The 27,612-nt window shown below is 47.8% G+C and overlaps 1 protein-coding gene across 1 annotated transcript in view; it reads left to right on the forward strand.

The window, feature by feature from the left end:
* The window catches only part of LOC130131671 (protein SON), a 174,341-nt gene that overhangs the window by 42,817 nt on the left and 103,912 nt on the right, over nt 1-27,612 (forward strand). Inside the window, exon 7 of the mRNA XM_056301450.1 lies at nt 21,076-21,194. Within this exon, the coding sequence (XP_056157425.1) occupies nt 21,076-21,194 (119 nt within the window). The remainder of the gene's footprint in view (nt 1-21,075; nt 21,195-27,612) is intronic.

Below are 27,612 nucleotides of genomic sequence, written 5' to 3' on the forward strand. Positions count from 1 at the left end.
GTCTGCCGTCTGGCCTGCATTTCACCCTACCCCAATGCTCATCCTGTTACGGGACACTCAGGAAGGACTCAGGCACAGACACAAAAGTTAGTTCCAACTGACTTCGGAGTTTATTACAGGGGGCCAGCTACGGCGACAACACACAGTGGAGGGAATTGGGTTGGGCTTCATTGAGTTGGGGAAACAGGACCGGGGGCAGAGGCTGTGGGTGGTGGAGAGAGCCGGGCAGAGCAGCGATCTGGGGCAGGTGAAAATCTGGAGAACAGGGACCAGAGGCAGAGAAGGATGACTGCATTGGAAAGGAGGATATTAGTCAAACAGCGTGTTCAAAAATATTGACAAAAACAAATTTAGCAAGCAAGGGCTGGATGCAGCACACTGACAGATCAGAGGCTACGATCTGGCAGGGTGGAAGTGGCAGTGCTGGTTTTCATAGCAGGTTGGCTTGATTATAGAATGGGTTGCAGCTGGTGAGGCTCTGCTCACCTATCCCCACTCACACACAAACGGAGAGAGAGAGAGAGCGAGAGAGAGAGCGAGAGAGAGAGAGAGAGAGAGAGAGAGAGAGAGAGAGAGAGAGAGAGAGAGAGAGAGAGAGAGAGAGAGAGAGAGAGAGAGAGAAAGAGAGAGACTCGGGGGGTGGCTCAGGTTAAGCAGCCTTTGGGGGGGAGGCTGTGGAAGGAGGGACAGATGTAACACATCCCCGGATGTAGTGGGTCCATGGGGTGGTGGCTCCATGTTATTTTTTCGGGCTGGGCCCGACCCGGCCCCATGGGCCAAGGCCCGGCCACCAGACGCTCACCGGCGAGCTCCCTTCCTTGGCCTGGCTCCAGGAGGGGACCCCAAGTTCCCTTTTCTGGGCGAGGTGCTGTGACTCTGCTGGTGTAAATTCATTGTTTTTTTTGGGAATTGCTCTTAATCTGGCTCTCCCCTGGGACCAATTTGCCTTGGGAGACCCTACCAGGGACTATTGCCCCTGACAACACAGCTCCCAGGATCACCAGCACACACAAACTCCTCCACCACGTTAAGGTGATGATTCTCGGAGGACGTATACCCCGGGACACTCTGTGTGGGGTACTGCGGGAGTATGGGGTACCAGGGCAGTTGCTACAAGCCATCCGGTCCTTGTATAACCAAAGTGAGAGCTGTGTCCGCATTCTCAGCACAAATTAATACTCCTGTCTGTGCCCCTGACCGAGGCATGGCAAGACGAACTGGAGTTTGCCCCTGGGTGCTGCACGGTGGCTGCCCACTGCTCCTAGCTACACATATCACAGCTAGGATGGGTTAAATGCAGAGCGTAATTTCCCTACAGGGATCAATGAAGTATCTCCAAATAAAACACACAAATAAATAAATAAATAAATAACAAAGTGAAACCCATTTTCGATGGGTGTCGGACTCCACCAAGGTTCTCCCTTGTCTCCGATTCTGTTTGTGATATTCATGGACAGGATCTAAAGGCGCATCCAAGGTGAGGAATGTGTTCATTTTGGGAACCTCAGAATTGCATCTCTGCTCTTCATAGATGATGTGGTTTTGTTGGCTTCATGAGAACGCGACCTCCAGCGTGCACTGGGGCAGTTTGCAGCTGATTGTGAAATGGCTGGGATGAGAGTCAGCACCTCCAAGTCTGAGGCCATGGTTCTGTACCGGAAAATGGTGTATTGCTCCCTCCAGGTTGGGGATGCGTTGTTGCCTCAAGTGAAGGAGTTCAAGTATCTCAGGGTCTTGTTCACGAGTGAGGGTAAGATGGAGCGGTAGATTGACAGGTGGATTGGTGCAGCATCAGCAATAATGCAGATGTAGAACCGGACTGTTGTGGTGAATAGGGAGCTGAGCCAGAAGTCAAAGCTGTCAATTTACCAGTCAATCTTTGTTCCAACCCTCACCTTTGGTCATAAGCTTTGGGTAGTGACCGAAAGGGTGAGATCGCAGATACAAGTGGCTGAAATTAGTTTTTTTCCATAGGGTGTCTGGGCTCAGCCTTAGAGATAGGGTGAGGAGCTCGGACATCTGGAGGGGTTTCGGAGTAGAGCCACTGCTCCTTCATGTCGAAAGGAGCCAGTTGAGGTGGTTCGGGCAACTGATTAGGATGCCTCCTGGGCGCCTTCCTTTGGAGGTTTACCAGGCACGGCCAACTAGGAGGAGACCCCGGGGTAGACCCAGAACTTGCTGGAGGGACTACATGTCCAATCTGGCCTGGGAACGCCTTGGGATCCCCCAAGAGGAGCTGGAGGGCGTTGCTGGGGAGAGGGGCGTCTGGAGTACCCTACTTAGCTTGCTGCCACCGCGAACCAACCCCGGAGAAGCGGCTGATGATGAATGAGTGAATGTCTCTTGCTGATACATTCCTGACAAGCACCGTGATACTCTTGGACGACGCAGCCGCAGACGTCTATAGCTCTAGTCTCACTAGGAGTTCTACTGGAAATGGACTCTTCTGTCACAGTTGGTCCCTCCACTTCTTTTTTTCTGACCTGATGTTTAGCTGTCTGAAAAATGTATCACTCGTAAATAAGTTGCAGAATATCCGGTCCCAAATCCAGCCCGGCCCTTGCATTCTTTCCGTTCCCCATGTTAATCCTGCCTCTTTTACCCAGTTTCAACCCCTTACAATTTCAGTGTTAGACAGTACAGTCTGCAATATGAACTCCTCCTCCTGCATCTTAGACATTATCGCCACTAAGCTGCTCAAGGAGGTAACTTCCACTGTTAGCTACGTTATTCTGCAAATTCTTTTATTTCTCTGGCCACTGGTTCTTTTCCAGACAGGTTTAACCTTAAGTAACTACAGACCAATCTCCAAATTGTCTTTTTTATCTAAGGTTCCGAAGAAAGTAATTTAATCTCAATAGATGTTTCTTTTATGAACACGAATAGTGTTTTTAACAGTTTGCAGTCTGGTTTTAGACCACTCCATAGTATCGAGACAGCTCTAGTTAAGCTTACTAATGACCTACTGCTGACTGCAAACAGAGACGACTGCTTGATTTTAGTTCTTTTAGACTTAAGAGCTGCCTTTGACACAGTCGCTCACAGTATCCTCTTACATCACTTAGAGACTTGGGTAGACATCAAGGGCTCAGCTCTTAGTTTATTACACGCTTACCTCTCCAGCAGAACTTTATCTGTTGCTCTGGGTAACTCTATTTCATCGATGGCTCAGTTGAGTTGTGGTGTCCCTCAAGGCCTCAGTTCTTGGCCCCCTTCTGTTTTCTATATACATGCTGCCTCTTGGCCAGGTTAATCAAAATCTTAATGTGTTCTACCATTTTTATGCTGACAGCACTGTTATACATGCCACTAAAACCCACAGATCCTAGCACCCTTGCAAATCTCACGAGTTGTCTGTCTGACATTAAATCCTGGATGTTGCACAATTTTCTTACATTTAACGATGATAAGTCTGAGGTCATTCTGTTCGGTCCCCCAAATTCCATCAGCCCTTTTGGTACTAATCTCTGGTGGTCTACCAAATAGTCTTAAGGAGGCTGCTAGGAATCTTTGGGTAATAGTCGATGCTAACCTTGGTTTTGATAATCAAATCAAACATGTTGTTCAGTCATGTTTTCTCCAGCTCAAGGTCATCTCTAAAATTAGGTCAAAGTTTTTTTTTCAATTGCTCATCTACAAAAAATTGTACATGCTTTTATCAAGTCTTGGCTTGATTATTGCAACACACTTTACTTGGGTATCAGCAAGGGCTCCCACCACCGTTTTCAGTTGGTACAAAATGCTGCTGCTTGACTCATGACCGGGATAAAGAGGCATGACCACATCAATCCTGTGCTTGCTTCCATACACTGGCTCACCGTTAGATTTCGAATTGATTTTATTGCTGCCTTTATTTATTTATTTGTTACTAAATTTATTTCTAGTTTTTCCCCTTATCCCACCCGATTAACCCAATGGCATATGGCCAGAACTCTTGTCGAATAACTCCCCTGGCTCACGTTTCCACAGGAAGGAGATAGTCATAACACCAGCTTCCTTCAAACTCGTGTCAGCTGCTGTCGCTATTTTACATGCTGAAGCCTCGCATGGATTGCATTACCTTCAAGCCGCGAAGGTGACATAGGGAGAATGCTTTTGGTTGCATGGCTGCAGGCGCCCGGATGGGCCAGAGGGGTCGCTGGAGAATGACAAGTCCCCAAACACTACACCGATCTACACCCACTATCCCTCAGGTAAGGGTGGCCTAATCATGAATGCCTTACCCCGTGGACGCTCTGGCCGTGACCGGTTATGGCGAATCTGGGATAATTTATTTATTTATTGATTTGTTTATTTTTCCCCCTTTTTCTCCGCAATTGTATCCGGCCAATTACCCCACTCTTCCAAGCTGTCCTGGTCGCTGCTCCACCCCCTCTGCCGATCCTGGGAGGGCTGCAGACTACCGCATGCTTCCTCCAATACATTTGGAGTTGTCAGCCGCTTCTTTTCACCTGACAGTGAGGAGTTTCGCCAGGGGGACGTAGCACGTGGGAGCATCACCCTTATTATGTCCCTCATATTATATTTTCATATTTGTTAGTTCGTTTGTTGATAGAATTAAAATAGATTTAGCAAACGATTGCTTTAATGCTCTACCGGTGTCAGGAAGCTGAGGGCATTCCCAGTTCTGTGGTCAATACTCCCACCTAATGGTAGAAAAACTTACGTTACAAGTAAGTTGTGTTTTGGTAGCAGTTTAAGTTCGCCATGCAGAGTGGACGGATAGTGATACGTGCATCTGTCTTTTCCTTCGTCTACTGCCCTTGACACGGGATAATCTGTAAATTAACTGCTAGATAATGAAGTTTTATTATATATACTTACTTTATTTAGATAAATGAATCGAGTTTCATCCTTTTGTACTGCATGTACATGTTCGGATAGCATGAGCTAACTGATTCGCTAACTTACCGTAGCCTAGAATGTCATTAGATGTTAGCCGCGCACATAGCAGAATTATTTTACCGTTACATCTTTGTTATTTAAAAAATGGCGTATATTGTTTATAAAGAATGTAATGATTTGATGTGTGGTTTATGTATGTCTACACAGAATAGTCTGTTAAAATATCTTTATTTTTTCTCTGTCTGTTACAGTTTTACAAAATGTGGTTTCTCAGTAAAAGCTCTGAAGAACTCAACACGATCTCCTGAGTACTTACTGGAGCCATTTGTTTAGCTCGCTGTCTAGGCTATGTACAGGCATATATAGCTGAGGGCAGAAGAGTAAAAAGATTTGTCATCACGTCAAGTGCATCACCTAGGACTTGAGATACGTCGCCTCCAACGGCTGCAAAGATGTCCCGGACAGGAGGCACTCCCCCCCCCCCCCCCCTCCAGATGGATGTCAGGTCAGATTGCAAATCTTCTGCTTCACACTGATCAAGCAGCTCAACTGCAAGCCAGGCTGCAGCACAAGCATGAGCAAATGCTGAAGCTGCCCGCGCCAGAGCTCAGTACTCCAAACGCCAAATAGACATGGCGGTCGAGAAGGCACACGTTGAGGCAACGCTGAACGCTCTGAAGCAGGAGGGTGAGGCTGAAGCGGCGCTCGCTGCAGCTAGGGTCCTGGAGGCTGCGGCTGAAGACCCACCTGATCCTATTGAGCTGGCCAATGCAGGCATCCCTGTTGCAACACCTGCTTCGGTCAAGCGCACTGAAGAATATGTAAATACCCACTTCTACAATGACCATGATATAAATGAAGAGAGAAAGGATGACGGGGAATGACAGTCTGACCATGGCGACACTCACAACCTGGATCAGAGTGCGCCGCACCCAGTCGCTGTGTATGCACATCGGTGTTGTACAGACTCTTCAACCAGGTGGCAGCCTAACCATTCCCCACCTTATCCACCTAACCACATCAGAAAAGACAGTGTGTCAACACTGAACCACAGGCTTGGACTCAAAATGCAGACTCAGTCTCAGTTCACAAAAATCAGTCCTTTTAATAAGAAAGAGGTTGGTACACAAGGCAACAGTGTCCAAATCGGCAGGCGAAAGGCAAGGTCAAAAAGGCAAAAAACAGGTCAGGAAACTATAGGGCTTAGGAAACTCACACAAGAAAAAATGCTGGAGCGCTGTCACAAGGAACAAGACGAACTGGCATAGAAGGAAGGGAACACTAAGACTATATACTCTGGAGGAGGGGAGACAATGAGACTCAGGTGCAACACATTAGGGCAGGGCAGGTAATCACCAAGGAGGGAGACATGAGGGCAGGAAGTAAAGGACCTGAAACGAGACAAGAGGTGAGTATCAAATAAAACAGGACGTACAAGACAAAGAACACTGGGAGAAACAAAAAGATAACTATCCAGACAGGGCGTGACAGTACCCCCCCCCCCCCCCACAGCCGGCCCCAGACGGCCCAGGGTCACCAGGGTGGGCCCGATGGAAGTCCCGGATGAGGGAAGGGTCCAGGATGTTGCTTGCCGAGACCCAGGAACATTCCTCTGGGCCGTATCCCTCCCAGTCGACCAACTTTTGGAAGCCCCGGCCCCGATGCTGGACCGCCAGGAGCTTGCGGACAGTGTAAACAGGGCCACCATCGACGAACCGAGGGGGAGGAGGGGTCCTGGAGACAGGCACCAGAGGGCTCTCTATGGCCGGTTTGATCTGACTCACGTGGAAGGATGGGTGGACTCTCATGGCTCTGGGGAGTTTGAGCTTGACTGCAGCTGAGTTAATGACTTTGGAAATAGGGAATGGCCCCACAAACCTGGGAGCCAGTTTCCAGGACTCCACTCTGAGAAGCAGGTCTTGAGTGGATAGCCATACCCTCTGGCCGCTCCTGTAAGTGGGGACAGGGATCCGCCGTCGGTCAGCTGCCTTCTTGTAACGCTCAGAATTACGGAGCAGGGTGCGTCGGGCCCAGGCCCTGGTGTGGCGACTGCGGCGAACCAGAGCCAGTGCAGAGGGCACACTGACCTCCTTTTCCAGGGCAGGGAAGAGAGGAGGTTGATATCCATAGGCACACTGAAAGGGGGAGAGACCAGATGAGGAACATGGAAGCGGATTGTGTGCATATTCAACCCAGGTTAGCTGACTACTCCATGTATTGGGGCTCTGGGAGGCGAGGCAACGCAGGCTGGTCTCCAGTTCCTGGTTCAGCCACTCCGTCTGACCATTGGTTTGGGGATGGTGGCCAGATGAGAGGCTGACGGATGCTCCCAGGAGTGAACAGAAAGCCCATCAGAACTGTGCCAAAAACTGTGGGCCCCGGTCAGACACATTGTCCCTGGGGAAGCCATGGAGACGAAAAACATGATGCAGCATCACCTCAGCTGTCTCCTTGGCCAAGGGCAACTTGGGCAAGGGAACAAAATGGACCATCTTTGAAAATCTATCCACCACCGTGAGGATGGTACTGTTACCTTCGGAAGGGGGAAGACCAGTCGCAAAGTCCATGGAGATGTCTGACCAGGGTCGATGTGGCACAGGGAGTGGGCGAAGCTGACCAGAAGCTGGGCATCGGGAGACCTTACTGCGAGCACATACAGGACAGGCTGCCACGTACTCTGTCACCTCCTTCTCCATCACCAGCCACCAGAACCGATGTCGTATGACGAACAAGGTCCTGCGTACTCCAGGGTGACAGGATAACCGGGGAAGAGTGGGCCCAGTGGATGACCTGTGAACGCAAGACAGGAGGCACAAACAGCTGGTTTGGCGGGCAGCCGGCCGGAGATTGACAGTTCACATTGGCCTCGTTGACCCTTCTCTCAATGTCCCAAGTGACAGAACCCACAACACATGAGGGAGGAAGAATGGGAGTAGGATCTTTGCAAGATTTCTCAGAGGGAAATAAACGGGAGAGAGCATCAGGCTTTAAGTTCTTGGAGCCAGGGCGATAGGACAGGGTGAAATGGAACCGGTTGAAAAAGAGAGCCCACGTAGCCTGCCAAGAGTTGAGCCTCTTTGCCGTCCTCAAGTACTCAAGGTTTTTATGATCCGTCCAGAAGAGAAAAGGTTGTTCGGCCCCCTCCAACCAGTGCCTCCACTCCTCCAATGCCACCGTGATGGCAAGCAGCTATCGGTTGCCAACATCATAGTTTCTCTCAGAGGCCGACAAGCGTGCGGGAAAGAAAGGCATAGGGATGTAATTTATTGTCCTTAGCTGACCTCTGAGAGAGAACAGCTCCCACCCCCACATCGGAGGCATCCACCTCCACCGCAAACTGCAGGTTGGGGTCAGGCAATGTGAGGACAGGAGCTAGGAAGCTAGGCTTAGACAAGGTCAGTGCGTGAAGGGGGGCAGCAACAGAACTAAAATTTCTGATGAACTTTCTGTAAAAATTAGCAAACCCTAGGAATCGTTGAACCTCCTTGCGGCTAGTGGGAGTGGGCCAATCAACAACAGCACTAACTTTTTCTGGGTCCATCCTGACCTCCCACTCAGACACGATGAACCCCAGGAAGGACACAGAGGGCACGTGAAACTCACACTTCTCAGCTTTGACAAAGAGTTGGTGGTGGAGGAGGGGCTGAAGGACCCATCTGACGTGCTGAATATGAGTTTGCTCATCAGGGGAGAAGATTAAGATGTCGTCCAGGTAAACAAAAACAAACTCACTGAGCATATCCTGGAGGACGTCGTTCACCAGGGCCTGAAAGACAGCTGGGGCATTGGTAAGTCCAAACGGCATGACCAGGTACTCGTGATGACTACTGGGAGTGTTAAATGCTGTCTTCCATTCATTCCCCTCCCTTATTCTAACTAGGAGATAAGCATTCCTTAAGTCCAGTTTAGTGAAAACCTTAGCACCATTTTGTAGTTCAAGAGCAGTGGAAATTAAAGGGAGGGGGTACCTGTTGCGAACGGGGATCTCGTTGAGTCCTCTGTAGTCAATGCAAGGCCGCAGGGTTTTATCCTTCTTGTCAATACAGAAGAATCCAGAGCCAGCGGGAGAGGAGGAAGGCCGAATAATCCCTGCAGCCAGGGATTCCTCAACGTACTTTCTCATGGCCTGGGTTTCAGGAGCTGACAGGGAATACAGGCGACCCTTGGGTGGTGAAGTTCTGTGGAGCAGGTCAATGGCGCAGTCATAGGCCCGGTGCGGAGGCAAGGATATGGCACGGGCCTAGCTAAAAACCTCCTTAAGGTTGTGGTAGCAGACGGGAACCCGGGAAAGGTTGGGAAACTGGATCCAGGCTGGAGGAGTTCTGGGAGGTGTTAGGAGGTTGAAGTTCTGACAGGAAAGGTTGAGAGGGTGAGAAACAGTTCTTTGCACAAGTCTTTCCCCATGACATGACCTGCCCTGTTTTCCAGTCTATATGGGGGCTGTGGAGTATGACTCAGGGGTATCCCAGGATAAGTGGGTGCTGAGGAGCTCGAAATACATGAAAGCTGATTCTTTCAGTGTGAGAGTCGGGAAAAGACAGGTGGAGTGACTGAGTCCGATGTGTGCCTTTACATAATAGCCTGCCGTCCAGGGCACTGGCATCCAGGGGCTGGTTAGGGCAGAAGGTTTTGAGGCCCAGCTTCCTGGTTGGATCAAAGTCCATTAGGTTAGCATCTGAGCCGGAATCAACTATGACTGGATTCTTAAGAGAAAACACCGGGGAGATGAGAGACACTAGAGGTTGCAAACGAGACGGATTAGAAACAGTCAAAGCACGGCTCACCAGTTTCTTCACCTTCACTGGCGAGCCCGGTCTTTTAACGGGCAGAAGGCGATGAAGTGGCCCAGTTGGCCACTGTAGATGCAGCAACCCTCTGAAACTCGTCGCTCACATTCATCTGGGGTCAGGTGGGTTCGGCCAAGCTGCATAGGTTCCTCCGTACCTGGGGGAGGCGCTGTGATAGAGTCAGCAGGAGGAGTGCATCCCCAGGAAGAAAAGGAAGATGAGCTGCTGACCTGTTGCCTCCGCTGGAGCAGCGGGGAACTGCAGGGTCTGGTTCTGCCTCTCTCTCATACAGACGCTTGTTAATTTTTATAGCCAGGGCTATAAGGGAATCCAGCTCTGCAGGCAGGTCCAGGGGGGCTAATTGGTCTTTGAGAGTGTCAGAAAGTCCGTCAAGAAATGCATTAAACAAGGCTGGCTGGTTCCAATCACTCTCTGCTGCTAGAGTGCGGAACTCTATGGCGTAGTCAGAGACCCTCTTCTTACCCTGTTGCAGTCTCACCAGGGCTCGGGCTGCCTCCCGTCCAGGGGCTGTCTGCTGGAAGATCTGGGTGAAGGTCTTTGAGAACAGTGACAGTGAATTGCAGAAAGGTGATTTCTGACTCCACTCAATCTTTGAGCAGTCAGAGGGGAAGGCAGCAGCCTGAAGCTGAAAATGCAAATCACACTGGGTTAGAAAAGCTCTGCAGTCACGTGTGTCTCCAGAGAAACGCTCTGGTCTGGAAAGGTGGAGAGGCAGGGACAGAGTGGCGGGCGCAGGAGAAGCAGCATCGGACCCAGAACCTGGAGGTGCCGCCGATGTCGATTCGCCAGAGCCTGGCGGGTTCTGCATCTTCCGCATTTGGTCGAAGAGATGGTTGAGCTGGGTTCCGAAAGCTGCCAAGAGGGACTCCTGACGGTCTGTCAGCTCCTTCACTTCATGGCGAAGAAGACTGATCTGTTCATCCTGACTCTGGATCTTGTGAACCTGTGCCCGGAGCACAGAGCATACTGTATCTGAGTCTGCTGAGTCCATGTTATGGCCAGTTCGTATTGTCAACGCTGAACCACAGGCTTGGACTCAAAATGCAGACTCAGTCTCAGTTCACAAAAATCAGTCCTTTTAATAAGAAAGAGGTCGGTACACAAGGCAACAGTGTCCAAATCGGCAGGCGAAAGGCAAGGTCAAAAAGGCAAAAAACAGGTCAGGAAACTATAGGGCTTAGGAAACTCACACAAGGAAAAAATGCTGGAACGCTGTCACAAGGAACAAGACGAACTGGCACAGAAGGAAGGGAACACTAAGACTATATACTCTGGAGGAGAGCAGACAATGAGACACAGGTGCGACACATTAGGGCAGGGCAGGTAATCACCAAGGAGGGAGACACATGGGGGCAGGAAGTAAAGGACCTGAAACGAGACAAGAGGTGAGTATCAAAATAAAACAGGAAGTACAAGACAAAGAACACAGGGAGGAAAAAAAAGATAACTTAACTATCCAGACAGGGCGTGACACAATGCCCACTTTCAAAGTAGATCACTGCCTAGACAAACTGAAATATCAGATCTTGCTGCCTACCTTGCACGTCGTGATCTCCTGACGGCAGAGTTAAAGGTTTTGGACAATAGGCTAGAGACCTTTGTATTCTGGAGGTCTATGTTTTGCAACGCTATCGAAGGCTTAAACCTCAAAGCCAGGGAAGAGCTTGATTTACTTACCAAGTGGCTTGGTGGGGAGTCTCTTTGACACGCCCTGAGGATTGGAGCTGTCCACATGAATAATCCAGAAGCGGGTCTTCAGCGTTTATGGCATTGGCTAGACAAGAATTATGGTTCATCAGAGGCAGTTGAAGCGTTTCTGTTTAAACATCTGGCGAGTTTTCCCAGGGTTTTTTATAAAGACAACCTCCTTTTGCAAGCACTTGCAGATCTTCTTCTTGAGCTTGAAGCTGTGAAAAATGAAGGTTATCTGCCAGGCCTCCGTTTGCTTGACACCTAAGAGGAATAAATCCAATAGTGGAAAAGCTTCCACACAACCTCCAAGAATCATGGGTCAAACAAGGGTCAAGATATAAAAAAGAACATAATGCTTTTTATCCACCTTTTTCTTACTTTGTCCAGTTTGTGAATAGCCATGCCGAAATGAGAACAGACCCCAGCTTTGCATTACAAGGCTACAGTACACTGCCTGTCAAAGCAGAAAGGTGCCAGTAAAGCAAACAAAATTCAGGATTCCTGTCACAGGGAACAAAACAGAGGTTGGTGCTCCTGACAACGATGTTAACACACACTCTCTTGATCCAGACAAACAGTGTCCAATTCACAGGAAGCCACATTCACTTGCCAAATGTAGGGGATTTAGAATGAAGACACTGGATGAGAGGAAAAGTTTACTTAAAGAACACTCAATCTGCTACAAGTGTTGCTTATCCACAGACCACAGGGCCAAGGACTGTAAGGCAGCGATCCACTGTTCAGAGTGCAACAGTCATGGCCATGTCACAGCTATGCATGCTGGCCTACCCCCATGGTAACTTAAAGAGTCTGACACATCACCAGGAAGCCATGACGGGGAGAATGACAGCCCAGACTCCACAATGACCACGTCCAGCTGCAGAGGTATGTGGAAAGGGGCTTCAAGGAAAGTCATGTTCTAAAATTTGCCTGGTCAAGGTGTACCCCAGTGCATTTCCTGAAAAGAAGAGGAAAATGTATGCGATGTTAGATGACCAAAGCAATGTGTCGCTGGCAAGGTCTTCCTTTTTTGATGTTTGGTATACAATGTGAAGCCCTCCCATACACAGTGAAGACATGCTCCGGCATAACAGACACCAGTGGACGAAGAGCCCACGGCTTCGTCATTGAGGGTGTGGATGGAAAAGTGTCCATGTCGTTACCTACGCTCACCGAATGTAATCAGATCCCAGACAACAGAAGGGAGATACCTACCACAGAGGCCACTGCTGCCCACCCTCATCTTCAGCCCATCGCATCACAGATACCTCCACTGGATCCATCGGCAGACATTCTTCTTCTCCTGGGCAGGGATATCATTCGGGCTCACAAGGTTCGCAATCAGGTAAACGGCCCACATGATGCACCTTACGCTCAATGCTTTGATCTAGCATGGGTAATTATAGAAGATGTTTGCCTCACAGGGGCCGATAAACCCTCTGTGAACTCTTTCAAGACAAGTGTACTTGACAATGGGCGACCCAGCTTTCTCTCTCCTTGTGAAAATAGAATCCTTACTAAAGAGAGGTTCACAGAGAAATGCCCCTTGTTTGAAAACACAGGCTAAGGATGATCTTGGCAAACACATTTCCAAGCAAACAACAGATGATGATAAACTGGCACTTTCTGCAGAAGATGAGTCATTCTTGAACATTGTGCGTAATGAGTTTACCAAAGATGAGGCAAACAGTTAGGTGGCCCCACTCCCATTTCGTTCTCCCAGACAGCAACTGCCCCAGAACAGGGGGCAGGCTCTCCATCGTCTGATGTCCCTCCGTCGGACGTCGAAAAAGAAGACTGAGATGAAAAACAATTATGTGGAGTTTATGGAGAAGATCTTCAGCAAGGGCCACACAGAACCCGCCCTCCCCTCGAACTTGGTCAAGAATGTTATCTCCCGAGCTTTGGTATTTACCACCCACAAAAGCCAGGAAAAATCAGGATAGGCTTTGACTCAAGTGCTCAATGCAACAACATGTCCCTCAATGAGGTGCTGCTTAAGGGCCCAGACCTCAATAACAGTCTTGTCGGCGTGCTCATCCGCTTCAGGTATGACCCATATGTGGTAATGGCAGATGTGGAACAAATGTTTCACAATTTTGTGGTCAGAGAAGAGCATCGCGGTTATCTTTGTTTCTTGTGGTTTCAGAACCATGATCTGGATAAAGAAGTTGAAGATTTTCGAATGAGGGTCCATGTGTTTGGAAATTGCCCGTCACCACCGGTCGCCATCTTTAGGCTGAAAAGGACTGCCATAGAAGGGGAAAGAGAATACGGCAGTGATGTGAAGCAATTCATTGAAAGCCATTTTTATGTGGATGATGGACTGAAGTCATTCTCCTCTGAGGCTGAGGCTATTGATGTATTGCGCAGAACTCAGAAAATGCTGGCACAGTCTAATATCCGCTTATACATGATCTCATCCAATAGTCCTGTCATCACAAGTGCCTTCCCGGATGAAGATCTCGCCACTGGCCTGCAGGGTCTTGAGCTTGGGCAGAGTTCAACGCCCATGCAGCGTAGCCTAGGATTGGGCTGGGACCTGTCCACAGACCTATTCGTGTTCCAGGTAGCAATCAGTGAAAAGCCCTTTACCAAAAGGGGCATGCTGTAAGTCATTAACAGTCTATATGAACCCCTCGGCTTTGCTGCGCCTGTCAGCATTGAAAGCCATTCCATTTTGAGAGAGATCTCTTCTGATGTCTGTGATTCAGATGCTCAGCTGCCGAAAGAAAAACAAAATCAATGGCAAAGATGGAGAGACTCTCTGAAACACCTACAGCAGCTAAGCATCCCCAGAATGTACACTTCAATTCCCTTGTCTGCAGCACAGAGAAAAGAGATAGTCATTTTCTGTAATGCATCCACAAAAGCTGTGGGCGCTGTTGCCAATCTGAAGCCCGATGACTGCTGATGGTTACAGGGAAATGGGCTTCCTCTTCGGCAAAGCAAGACTCGCTCCAAAGCCAGACGTCACCATTCCAAGACTGGAGCTCTGGGCAGCGGTGCTGGCTGTGGAGGTGGTTGAATCAGCCCAGGAAGAGCTAGATATCACAGTAGATGAGGAGAGCTTTTTCACAGACTAAAGTGATGCTGGGCTACATTTTTAATGAGAAGAGACATTTTTATGTCTATGTTCATAACCGTGTGGCACACATCAGGCGTTCTACACAGGCCCATCAGTGGCATTATGTGCCCACTCATCTAAATTCAGCTGATCACGCCACTTGAGCATTACCTGCTGAGCATCTGACTCTCTCTACATGGCTGAGTGGACCTGCTTTCCTCACTGACTCAAAGCAAAGTCAAATACACGAGGAACCCTTTGACCTTGTTGACCCTGAGACTGATTCTGAACTGCGTCCAGAGGTCGTGACCTGTGCCACTGCCCTGTCAAAAGGTAAACTTGGAAGTGCTAGATTTGAAAGATTCTCAAGCTGGAGTCTTCTGTTGAGAGCCGTTGCTGGGCTGCAACACATCGCCAAGTCCTTCAAACGTGGACCAGAGAGCACCTGTCATGGATGGCATGAGTGTAGTGAGCACCTTGCCGAAGAACAGCTTCACCAGGCCAAAGCCACTATCATTCGCACTGTGTAGAGAGAGGTCTACACAGATGACGTCAGACGCATGGAACGAGGTGAGCCCATCACAAAATCAAGCCCACTTGGCAAGCTGAGTCCGTTTATTAATGCAAGCGAAGTTCTTAGAGTTGGTGGTCAGCTGACAAGAGCACAGTTAACATCAGATGAAATGCATCCTATGCTCATTCCCGGAAGACACCACATAGCCCAACTAATAATCGGGCGCTTTAATGAAAAGGTATGCCACCAGGGTAGATGCTTCACTGAAGGGGTCGTCAGAGCTGCAGGTTTTTGGATTGTTGGAGGAAAGAGCTGTAAGCAGTACAATATTCAACTGCATCACATGCCGCAGACTGAGAGGCAAAAAACAACAACAAATTATGGCAGACTTACCTGAGGACAGGTTGTACACAGACCCTCCTTTCACATGCGTGGGCATGGATGTTTTCAGTCCATGGCCTGTCACAGTCAGGAAGACACGGGGAAGTCAAGCAGAGGCCAAGAAATGGGCAGTCATCTTCACATGTATGAGCATGCGCGCCATACATACTGAAGTCATAGAATCAATGGACACATCATCTGTCATCAACTCACTGCGTCATTTCTTCACCATCAGAGGTGCTGCTAAACTGCTCAGGTCTGATTGTGGGACCAATTTCGTGAGTGCCTGCAAAGAATTACAAATTGACAAGAAGGGCTGTCACAACAAGAAAATTGATGCATACCTGGAAGACAGTGGATGTCAGTGGCAGTTTAATCCCCCGCATGCTTCACACATGGCTGGATCTTGGGAGCGGATGATAGGAGTTACACGACTAATCCTGGACGCGATGCCACTACAACATGGCACTGCAAAGCTCACACATAAGGTTCTAGTGACATTCATGGCTGAGGTCACTGCAGTAATAAATGCACGATCTCTCACAACAGTTTCCACAGATCCAGAACATCCTGCAATTCTCACCCATGCCATGCTGCTCACTCAAAAGCTTGGCACACCACCGGTACCACCAGGCCAGTTTGAAAGCAGTGACCTATTCAGAGCATAGTGGCGACGCGTGCATTACCTGGCCAATGTCTTTTGGGGGCGATGGCAGAAAGAATACATCAGTGGGCTCCAAGATCGTCATAATGAAGGACAGGGAGGCCTAATCTAAAAGTAGGAGATGTGATCCTGCTGAAAAATAGCCTAGAGAAAAGGAATGACTGGCCCGTCAGACTTGTCACCAAGACCTTTCCCAGCGAGGACGGCAGAGTCTAGAAGATAGAGGTCAGGGTTGTCCGAAAGGGCGAGCAAAGACTTAACCTGCGGCCTATAAATGAAGTCATTCTGTTGGTGCCTAAGGACAATTCTTAAGAGACTGTAGACGGTTCGTTTTTATGTCCTTTTAATATGGTGTGCTTAAGTTAGTTTGGCTTGACATCCTTAAGATGTCAGGCAGGGAATATTCTGTCCCTCATATTATATTTTCATATTCGTTAGTTCGTTTGTTGATAGAGTTAAAATAGATTTAGCAAAATGATTGCTGTAATGTTCTACCGGTGTCTGGAAGCTAAGGTTATTCCCAGTTCTGTGTTCAATACTCCCACCTAGTGGTAGAAAACTTATGTTACAAGTAAGGTGTGTTTTGGTAGCCATTTTAGTTCAATCATTCAGAGTGGACGGTAGTGATACGTGCGTCTGTCTTTTCCTTCGTCTACTGCCTTTGACACGGGATAATCTGTAAGTCACTGCTAGATAATGAAGTTTTATTATATATTCTAGCTTTATTTAGATAAATGAATCGAGTTTCATCCTTTTATACTGCACATGTTCGGATAGCATGAGCTAACTGATTCGCTAACTTACTGTAGCCTAGAATGTCATTAGATGTTAGCTGCACGCATAGCAGAATTATTTTACCGTTACATGTTTGGCTTACCTGTTATTAAGAAAATGGTGTATACTGGTTATAGAGAAGAATGTAATGATTTGATGTGTGGTTTATGTATGTCTACACAGAACAGTCTTAAAATATCTTTATTTTTTTATCTGTTACAGTTTTACAAATTATGGTTTCAACACAGTCTATGTGGTTTCAACACTTGAGCCATTTGTTTAGCTCGCTGTCTAGGCTATGTAGAAGCATATAGCTGAGGGCAGAAGAACCCTATTCCCCCCAGTTCCTCCTCCCCCCCGAACAGGTGCCTTGACCGACCAAAGGAGGTGCTAGTGCAGCGACCAGGACACATACCCACATCCGGCTTCCCTCCCGCAGACACGGCCAATAGTGTCTGTAGGGATGCCTGACCAAACCGGAGGTAATACGGGGATTCGAACTGGCGATCCCCGTGTTGATAAGCAACAAAATAGACTGCTACGCTACCCGGACGCCCTTACTGTTTTTATTTTTACTCTTACTTATTTGGCCTTATTCTTATTTTTGCCTTGTCTGGTTTTATTTCTTTGTAAAGCATTTTGTAACATTGTTTTAGAAAAGTGCTATATAAGCAAAAATTATTATTATTCTGTGCTCAGGAAGTCCCACTGCATGCTCAGGAATGAGGCACAAAAATAATGCCTTAGATTTCCGCAAGAAGGCCATCATGTACTTAGACTCAATGGGAGGAAATGATGGTGGAGCTTGCAGGATATTGCTGTGAGTTTTCTGTCAGATTATAGTGGCTTTGGATAGCTATTCAAAGCGTATTTTTTTGATATACTTTATTAATTATATTTATTAGGCCCTGTGATGGCCTGGTGGCCTGTCCAGGGTGTCGCCCCGCCTGCCACCCAATGACTGCTGGGATAAGCTCCAGCATCCCTGTGACCCTGAGAGCAGGGTAAGCAGTTTGGATAATAGATGGATGAATTATTATTATTATTATTATTATGTCAAATTTTCAGGCCTATCCACCAGGATGGTTTGAGTACTTGGTGTTCCAGGAATCTTTGATATACCAGTGACTCTTGCTAGTCCGCCAGGAGCTAATGTTATGGGTCTTGACAGAGAGAACCCTACTGTTCCTCTTGTATATTCATCAACATATGTTTGGGTTTCTTGGATCCTCTCATAAGGCTCTTTGATGGCAGGATGCACATGTAGTGTACTCAAGAAGTGGTCACCTCCTTTCTCTTTACAGTCAGCCATAAGCTTTCTCAGTATAGAAGTGTTCATGTTGACAAGGACCAGTATCAGAGTCAGAATCAGAATCTACTTTATTGGCCAAGTGTGCCGATGTACACGAGGAATTTGACTCCGGTACACAGTAGCTTCTAGCACTTGCAGACATCAGTCACATAAAAAACTGAAAAAACAAAAACAAAACAAAACAAAAAAAAAGAAAAGGAAAAAAAAGAAATAAATGGAACAACGACAGGATATTGGAGGCAAGCATGTATGCACAGCAGATATCTTGCTGCTATGTAGAGTTTTGTTATGGTTAAGTAATCAACAACCTATGCCCATATAGTATACCATATTGTTTATACACTATATTGTCCATACACTGTACTATATACCATAGCACATCTCCACAACCCATCATGCCCATATACAATGCTGTATACACATAATATGTGTCTATTCCTGCACCATGCTGTTAAGTGTTCATGAGAGAAATGGCCTGTGGGGACAAACTGTTCCTGTGTCTGGTGGTTTTGGTGCCCATTGCTCTGTAGTACTTTCCAGAGGTAGGAGTTCAAACAGATTTTGTCCTGGGTGTGGGTTTTTTTTGCTGATCTTGCCCACCCGTTTCCGGGCTCTAGAGGTGCAGGGGAGAGCCAATGATTTTTTTCTACTGACCTTACTGTTCAGACAGATTCAGTGACTGCGGTGTAGAACTGGCTCAACAGCTCCCGTGGCTGACCAAATTTCCTCAGTTGCTGCAGAAAGAACATCCTCTGTTGGGCCTTTTTAGGAATGGAGTTAATGTGGTCTCCCACTTAAGGTCTTTGGAAATGATAGTTCCCAGAAACTTGAAGGTCTCCACGGTTGACAAAGGGCTGTCGGATAGGGGAGCAGTGCTGAGGTATGTTTCCTAAAGTCCACTGTCATCTCCACAGTCTTGAGCATGTTCAGCTCCAATTTGTTCTGATTACATCAGAGCACCAGCCGCTGAACCTCTTGATATGCAGACTCGTCACCATCCTGGATAAGTCTGATGACCATAGTGTCATCAGCAAACTTCGTCATTTCAACAGCTGGGTCCTTGGAGGTGAAGTCATTGTTGTAGAAGGAGAAGAGCAGTGGGGAGAGCACACATCCCTGAGGAGCACCAGTGCTGACTGTCCGTATACCAGAAGTGACTTCACCAGCCTCACCTGCTGTTTCCTGGCAGTCAGGAAGCTGGTGATTCACTGACAGATGGTGGGGGATACAGTGCGCTGGGAGATTTTGGAGGAGAAGATTTCTGGAATGATGGTGTTAAACGCCGAGCTGAAGTCCACAAACAGGATTCTTGCGTATGTCGCTGTGCAGTCAAGGTGTTGCTGCTCTCATCCATCCAAGCCATCTTTGACGCACGGTGCACCTGGAAGGCTCTTAGCATCGTGAAGAACCCCACCCACCCTTCCCACATCCACTTCACCCTCCCACCCTCTGGTAGGAGGTACTGGAGCATCCGTGCTGCCTCCACCAGACTATGCAACAGTTTCACTCCTCAGGCTGTGTGGTTCCTCAACAGCCTGAACACTTAGACCTTCCATAAAATGACTTTTTGACCGTCTTACTCACTGTCCTTGTCAGGTGTGCTTGTGATGTTCGGGTCTGTGAAGTAATTTTAGTTTTTAATGCACTTTTTGTTTTTAATATTTATTGTGTGTTATTTGTGTTTATGTGGCACTGAGGACCTTGTGAAATGTAATTTCGTTCCCTTGTATGTATGAGATGCATATAATGCAATGACAAATAAAAACAGTCTAAGTCTAAGGATGTAGTGCAGTCCCATGTTGTAATTACTCTCACTGCCAGTAGACAAAACTTCCATACTGCAGGTTAAACATGCAGTTTGTAAACATGTTTGCATACTGCATGTTTAAAAGCAGTAACATGGCCAGTAACCTTTGCCAATGAACTTCTTTTAAAAGCAGTAACATAGCCAGTAACCTTTGCCAATGAACATCTTTTAGTCATGCTATGCAGGGTTTACAGACAGTAAAAGCGCAACTGGACTTGGTACATATTCGGGAAGACGTTTCGCCTCTCATCCAAGAGGCTTCCTTCCTAGCCTCCAAGAACAACAGTCGGTCACTAACGGCTCCAATGACTCTCATGACCACTGAACAATGAAGTCGAAAGTAACACCCCCAACGACCGTCGCTGCTAAACAAATGCAAACCCATAGCGCCGATGGTGACGGGTGCGGCTGGACATTGGAGCACAGGAGAACCACGCATATCAATAGCTCTGTTAGCGACGGGCGTTGGTAAACATCTGATCACAAAGAGCCACACATATCTATAGCTCTGACAACGACTCCTAGAGGATAAATACTGAGTCTCATCACCAGCCAGTCAGACTAGCTTGGTCTAGTCAGGAAGGCACGAACTGAGGAAGCCTCTTGGATGAGAGGCGAAACGTCTCACGGATATGTACCAAGTCCAGTTGCACTTGATTCAACTCCTTTGGATAACCATGACCTGGATGAATGAGAACATTCACAGACAGACAGTAAAAGCCCCTCCTGTTCCATCACTGCTCTTCTGCACTGCTCTTAAACTTAGTCCTGACTTGGGCAGATATCTCATGTTTCTAGTTGTAGCTGAAGGATTAAATCTTACTTCCCTCCTCCATATCTTTCTTAAACCAGTAGCTTGTAGGGTTGATTCTTTTGCTTTAGGGTGAATGATGATCTGTGACTGTGGTGTAACGTTCTGTCTAAATCCAGTTGGAAGATTAAAAAAAGGAAAATGGCAATTACTGAAAGTAAGGGCGAGAAAATAAGACATGGATAATACCCTGGATAATACCTAGGCACCCTGAATGGTGAATCGAGAGGAAACTGAGCCAGCTCTCTCACAGTAAATCCAGCTCTCTCACAGTAAATTCTAAGTGAGAGAGCTGTAGCTAAAGTCCACTAAGCAAAAATATGTGATCAATCCATAAAAATTGGTTTAAAGGTGATTCATTAACTTACTCATTTATCATTTATTTTCTCCCATTTCCCAGTTGTTTGGCACCATTACTCCCTCAGTCAAAGACGACCTGCCCTCTCCTGACTCCTGTAGTTCACCAGCTGCTGAAGGATGGAAACAACTGCCTCGTGTAGAGCATGTCTGCTTATCAAGGTAAGCTGATTCAAGTGGCATTCAGACTGCATGTAATGGAGCATTTCCACAGCAGTTCTGTAAAAGTAATCCAAGTTTACTGTGAAAACATAACATCAGCCAACTTTCCTGAGCTGCTGCTGCTAGCTTCCATAACGTCAGCCAGCTTTCCTGGGGACTGTTTGGCTAACCTGTACATGTCAGTAAGGACACAGTACATCAACAATTGTCAAAAGAGGTACTTGAAGAACATGTGAAAGGGGCAACTGGTATCCCAAAAATGAATTTTGGAGATAAATGAGACTATAGCAGGGCTTGACGAACAAAAAATAGGCCCCGGCCTTTTTGGCTAGACCAGCCGCCCACAATTGGTCAATCCCACCCACTACTACACCATCTTTGCAGCTAGTCCTGGCCGATATGGACAAAATCAAATTTCATGATATTTTTGACCATCTACCTTGATATCAATATTTTGACAATACTGTAGAAATTACTATTGGTGCTCTCACAAAATATTTATACAATGACATTTTTGATAAGCACTCATTAGTAATGTGGAAACAAACAGGTAGAGACAAATAATACAACAGCTACAACATTCTAATAAGTTCAGAAAATTGCATGTATTCACTGTAATGCAGCCTTTAAAACCAGGAAAAGAAAACACTTCCGTTATACAATGATATTACGATATTCAAAATACAAGATGGGGTCTACGGTGGTGTAGCGGTCTAAGCATCAGCTTTGTGTCGATGCAGTTGCCCGCTGGGGACCGGGGTTCATGCCCCGGTCTCGTCAGATCCGATTATGGCCGGACTCGATAAAGCAGCAATAATTGGCAACGCTGTCTTCGGGAGGGGGGCGGGGTCGGCTTGTGTTCGTCACATGAATGCGTCTCTGTGTGTGTCGGAAAAAGCAGTGGTTCGGCCTGGATTCGCCTTGTCACGAAAGTGGCGAGGCGTCTCCTTTGAGACTGCTGGCCGGAGAGATGCAGTTGGCGAAAGCATGCAGTACGAGGGTGGGTGTTTGAACTAAAATAGGGATCGATTGGCCACTAAATTGGAAGAAAAAGAGGGAAAAATCAGAAATAAATTTATCAAAAAAAATCCAAGATAAAATCTAGTTTTATGATATCGATATAATATCGATATATTGCCCAGGCCTACTTGCAGTTTAAAAAATAAGCTTCGGAACAATTTCTGTGTGGTGTGTTTTTATCATGCTGTTGTGGCAGGATGAGGAAAAACACAGGAGACGAAGGCGAGTTTGATGTTTATTCCTCAACTCCAAAAATCAAACTGTGACACTTGGCCAGGTTGACCATCAGGCCGTGTTCGTCCAGACGACGGAAAACCTGTTTCAGGTGCGCCAGGTGCTCTTCAGCTGACGGACTGGCCACTAATATGTCGTCAAGATAAACGAACACGAAAGCAAGGTCACGCAACACCGAGTCCATCAGCCTCTGAAAGGTTTGCGCTGCCCCCTTCAAGCCAAAAGGCACGCGCATGAACTCAAAAAGCTCAAATGGGATGATCACTGCGGTCTTGGGTACGTCCTCTGCGCGCACGAGAACCTGATGATAGCCGCGCACCAGGTCCACCTTAGAGAATATAGTGGTACCTGCCAGGCATATGGAAAAGTCCTGAATGTGTGGGATGGGATAGCGGTCATTGGCGGTGACGTTGTTCAGGCAGCGAAAGTTGCCACAAGGCCGCCACGACCCATCCGCCTTGGGCACCATGTGAAGCGGCGAGGCCCACGGGCTGTTGGAACGCCTCACTATACCCAGACGCTCCATGATGGCGAACTCCTCCTTAGCTGTAGCCCATTTTACCGTGTCGAGGCACCGCGTGCGCGCAAAAACTGGCAGTCCCAGAGTGGGAATGAAATGTTCTACCCCATGTTTAGTAACCGCGGTGGAAAAGGCAGGTGTAGTCACCGATGGAAAATCCGTCAGCAAACGCTGAAAAACATCACCTAATGCTAAAAAGTTAGCGTATTGTTAACGGCCCGGCTCCCCCTGTCTCGCACGGAACAGTGGCGAAAGACACAGCATCAATTAAACGGCGGTTAGCTACATTAACAAGCAGACCATTAGCACACAGAAAATATGCGCCGATAATAGGAACAGTAATGGCGGCCACTACAAAGTCCCACTCGAAATGGCGCCCGTGGAAGCAAACAGTCACCAACCTTGTGCCAAATGTCGCAATGGACGAACCGTTAGCTGCACTCAGCTGTGGGCCGCCGCCTTCGGCTGAGCTGTTTGTCTTAGCAGGAGGGAGCAGGCTCTTTTGCGAGCCTGAGTCCACCAGAAACCGTCTTCCTGACATCGTGTCCTTAATGAAGAGCTCACTACGTCCGCCAGTGCCCACAGCTGCTACTGAGCGCTGGCCCTGGAGTAACCCGGCGCCTCAAACGTGCACGGAGGGACGCAGCGCCTCGCCTTGCCGCCAAACCGCTGGTGGAAGAAACAGAGGCCGCTCCCGCGCTGTCTCCAGGCAGTCACTCCAGCCACCACTGCCGGGTCCGCGTCCTCTGACGCCGGCTGCAGAGGCTCTGATGCCACACTGTACCCTTTTCTGGTGCACGTCTCCAGTCTGACATTTTTATCATGTGTACCCTTCCCAGGTGCAGATGTCTCCAGTGTGACGTTCTAGTCACATAGATGCTGGAGTCAGTTACCTTGCTGAAGGCCAGACCTAGAAAACAAAACAGTGTCAATGTGGCGTTCATTACAAAACATCAGCCACTTCCTGCTTGTGCCAGCTCTATAGGTAAACACTTTCACCACAGGGTTTTTTTTGCATCTTGTGTGGGGTGGTGATTTAAAAAAACAAAACCCTGCATCATACCAGGCTCAGGACAGGCAAAGTAGTCTGCAGCTTCTTGTTCCTCTCTTGTCTCCCCACCCTACCTCAACAGCCTAGCTTGACTAGACAAGAACATAAGCAGAGATGATTATTACAATTAATTGGGTGGGGCATTAACAGGATTATAAATTCAGATCCAGAATTGTTGGAATTCCATGACCAAAATGTACAAAAAGTTGTACAGTTTAAAAAATACCATAATATATACCATACTGTACACCATACTGTACACCATGCTGTATACCATACTCTATACTGTACCGTACACCATGCTGTATTCCATACTGTATACCATACCATACACCATGCTGTATAATATACTATACACCATATGGTATACCATACTGGACACCATACTGTATACCATACTCACCCAGCACGTCATTTTCCCCACCCATGTCAAAGGCCGTATCCTTGACCTGGCCTGCTCTGGCAATCTACCGGTACACAACATCCATTCATCCCCATGTCCTCTGTCAGACCATAATCTCATCCAGTTCACTATTCCATCCCCAACCCCTTGGCCACACCTCCTCAGAGAAATAACATTCCGCAATACTAAATCTATCAACCCCCTCCAACTCTCTGGTGATATCACCAATCACCTCAATGCCACTCTGTCTGCCTCCCTCAACACACTGGCCCCTCTCAAAACAAAAACAGTCTCCTTCAACATCTCTGCACCCTGGTTCATAGCTGAGCTCCGCACAATGAAACAGACTGCCCACCAACTGGAACCACTCGTCAAGAAAACATCTCTCACTGTACATCAAGAAGTCCACAACCTCCAGCTCTCTGCCTACAAAGATGCCATCACCGCCACCAAGTCTGTCTATTTTTCCACCATCATTAAGGATTCCAACTGTAACCCCCGCACCCTATACTCCACTGTAAACAACCTCCTCAAGCCCCGTGCCAATGCCCTCTCCAACTCTACTCCTGAACAATGCAAACCATTTCTCAAAATTCTTTGCGGACAAAATCACCGCTATCAACAAATCACTGTCCCCTGCATCTGACTCGGCAGCACCTACTCTGGCCCCTCTTCTCCCCATTCCCCTTGACCCCCTACCCCTCCCCCTGATTGCCGCCTCTCCTGGTTTTTTCCAGTTGGCCCTACCACTATCTCTGAACTCATCACCTAATCAAAATCCACAACCTTCTCTCTTGATCCCCTCCCTACCCCTCTACTGAAGAAATGCCTCCCTGCCCTATGTCCCTTCCTCACCAACCTTTTCAATTCCTCATTGTCCCATGGAATTGTCCCCTCTGCCTACAAAACTGCCGCTGTCACCCCAATTCTCAAGAAACCCGGTCTTGATCCATCCTGCCTCAACCACTACCAGCCAATCTCCAACCTCCCCTTCCTCTCAAAAACCCTGGAACGCATTGTCGCCACACAACTCCAAACCTAGTACCTTCACTCCAGCAACCTACTCGAGCCCCTCCGGTCCAGTTTTCGCCCACTCCACAGCACTGAAACTGCACTCCTGAAAGTACTCCTCTTCCTCAACCTGAGTGCAGCCTTCGATACTGTGAGCCACAACATCCTGCTCACCAGATTGAAATATGTCGGTATTGAAGGCACTGTACTCAGCTGGCTCCAGTCCTACCTCTCCAACAGGTCACACTTCCTCTCACTTCACAACCACTCCTCTGTTCCATCCACAGTCACACAAGGTGTTCCTCAAGGTTCTGGACTTGGCCCACTCCTTTTCATCATCTACATCCTCCCTCTTGGTCAGATTCTCCACCATTTCAACCCGGAATTCCACTGTTATGCTGATGATACCCAGATATACCTCAGCACCAAATCCCCTCACAATCCACCCCTCTCTCACATCGACTCCTGTCTGTCTGCAATTAAAGTCTGGATGCAGCAAAACCTCCTCAAACCCAACAGTGACAAAACTGAACCCCTCTTCATTGGCTCCAAGTCCACTCTCAGCCAGATCAACAACCTCGCACTCACCATTGATGGCACTAATGTCTCCCCTTCCTCCCAGGCACGCAACCTTGGTGTGATCGTTGATCCCACCCTCTCCCTTTAGCCCCATATCCACCAAATTGTCTAATCCTCCTTCTACCGCCTTCGCAACATTGTGAAAATAAGACCCTCTCTCACATGCCCTGCTGCTGAGACACTGATCCATGCCTTCATCTCCTCCCGCCTTAATTACTGCAACTCACTCCTCTATGTTATCAGTGCTAGCTCTATCAAGAGGCTCCAATTGGTCCAGAACGCATCTGCCGGACTGTTAACTTTCACGGAATCCTGGCACCACATCACCCCAGTCCTAAAAGACCTCCACTGTCTACCCATTCCCCACCGGATCAATTACAAAATCCTGGTTCTTACTTATAAAGCCTTTCACCAACTGGCTCCCCCATACCTCACCGACCTCCTCTCCCCTTACCAACCCTCTCGGTCCCTCAGATCCACCTCAGCCTCCCTTCTCTCCACCCCCATGTCCTACCTCCACAGCTTTTGTGACTGAGCCTTCTCCAGGGCAGCTCCCAGGCTCTGGAACTCACTCCCTCAAATCATTAAAGACTCAGAATCCCTCACACTCTTCCAATCCTGTCTCAAGACGCACCTCTTCTCCATTGCCTTCTCGTGCGCCCCCCCCCGCCCTCTTATCCACCTCTAATCTGAAGCAGTCTAAGGACCGAGCACTCGACCTGCTGCCCCCTCCTCTTGGAACTCCCTCCCCAAGCACATCACACATTGCTGCTATCTGTCCACATTCAAGTCATTAATCAGGACTCACCTCTTGAGACTTGCTTTCATGTGTGATTTTTGTTGTGTTGGCATATTTTAGGTGTGTTGCTTTTAAGGTTATTCTTATTTATGTAAAGCATATTTGAGTGTGATGAAAAGCGCTATGTAAATGCATTATTATTATTATTATACTGTATACCATACTGCACACCATACTGTACACCATGCTGTACAGCATACTGTATACCATATTGTACACCGTACTGTACACACCATGCTGTATACCATACTGTACACCATACTGTATACCAGGGGTGGGCAATCTTATCCAGAAAGGGCCAGTGTGGGTGAAGGTTTTTGTTCCAACCAAGCAGTTACACACCTTGTCCCCCTATTCAACCAGTAGAGTCTTTGCTGAGGAACTCGATTAGGAGACATAGGTGTGTAACTGCTTGGTTCGAACAAAGACCTGCACCCACACCGGCCCTTTCTGGATAGGATTGCCCACCCCTGCTGTATACCATACTGTAGTACACCATGCTGGGCACAGGTAAAGCACTGGATGCTGTCCCAGTATTCATGGATGCGCCCATGCCTGTCACCTGAAACAATACCATACTGGTAACGACCAAATAGTTGTTTATTCAATTAGTGCGTGGAGCCATTCCATCTTATTTCATTTGATGCCCTCTAAACTACTTTATACAGATTTCAAGTATCCAGATGCTGATGATGACTATTGCATGAGGTGTTCCATAGTTAATAGGTCACCTTTTTGTTTTATGTTAGTGTCCAGAGAGGAGTACTGTACTGTGTATGTGATGGGGCAGTTAAAGCCAGG

Source organism: Lampris incognitus, chromosome 21, assembly GCF_029633865.1.
Source record: "Lampris incognitus isolate fLamInc1 chromosome 21, fLamInc1.hap2, whole genome shotgun sequence".
NCBI lineage: Eukaryota > Metazoa > Chordata > Actinopteri > Lampriformes > Lampridae > Lampris > Lampris incognitus.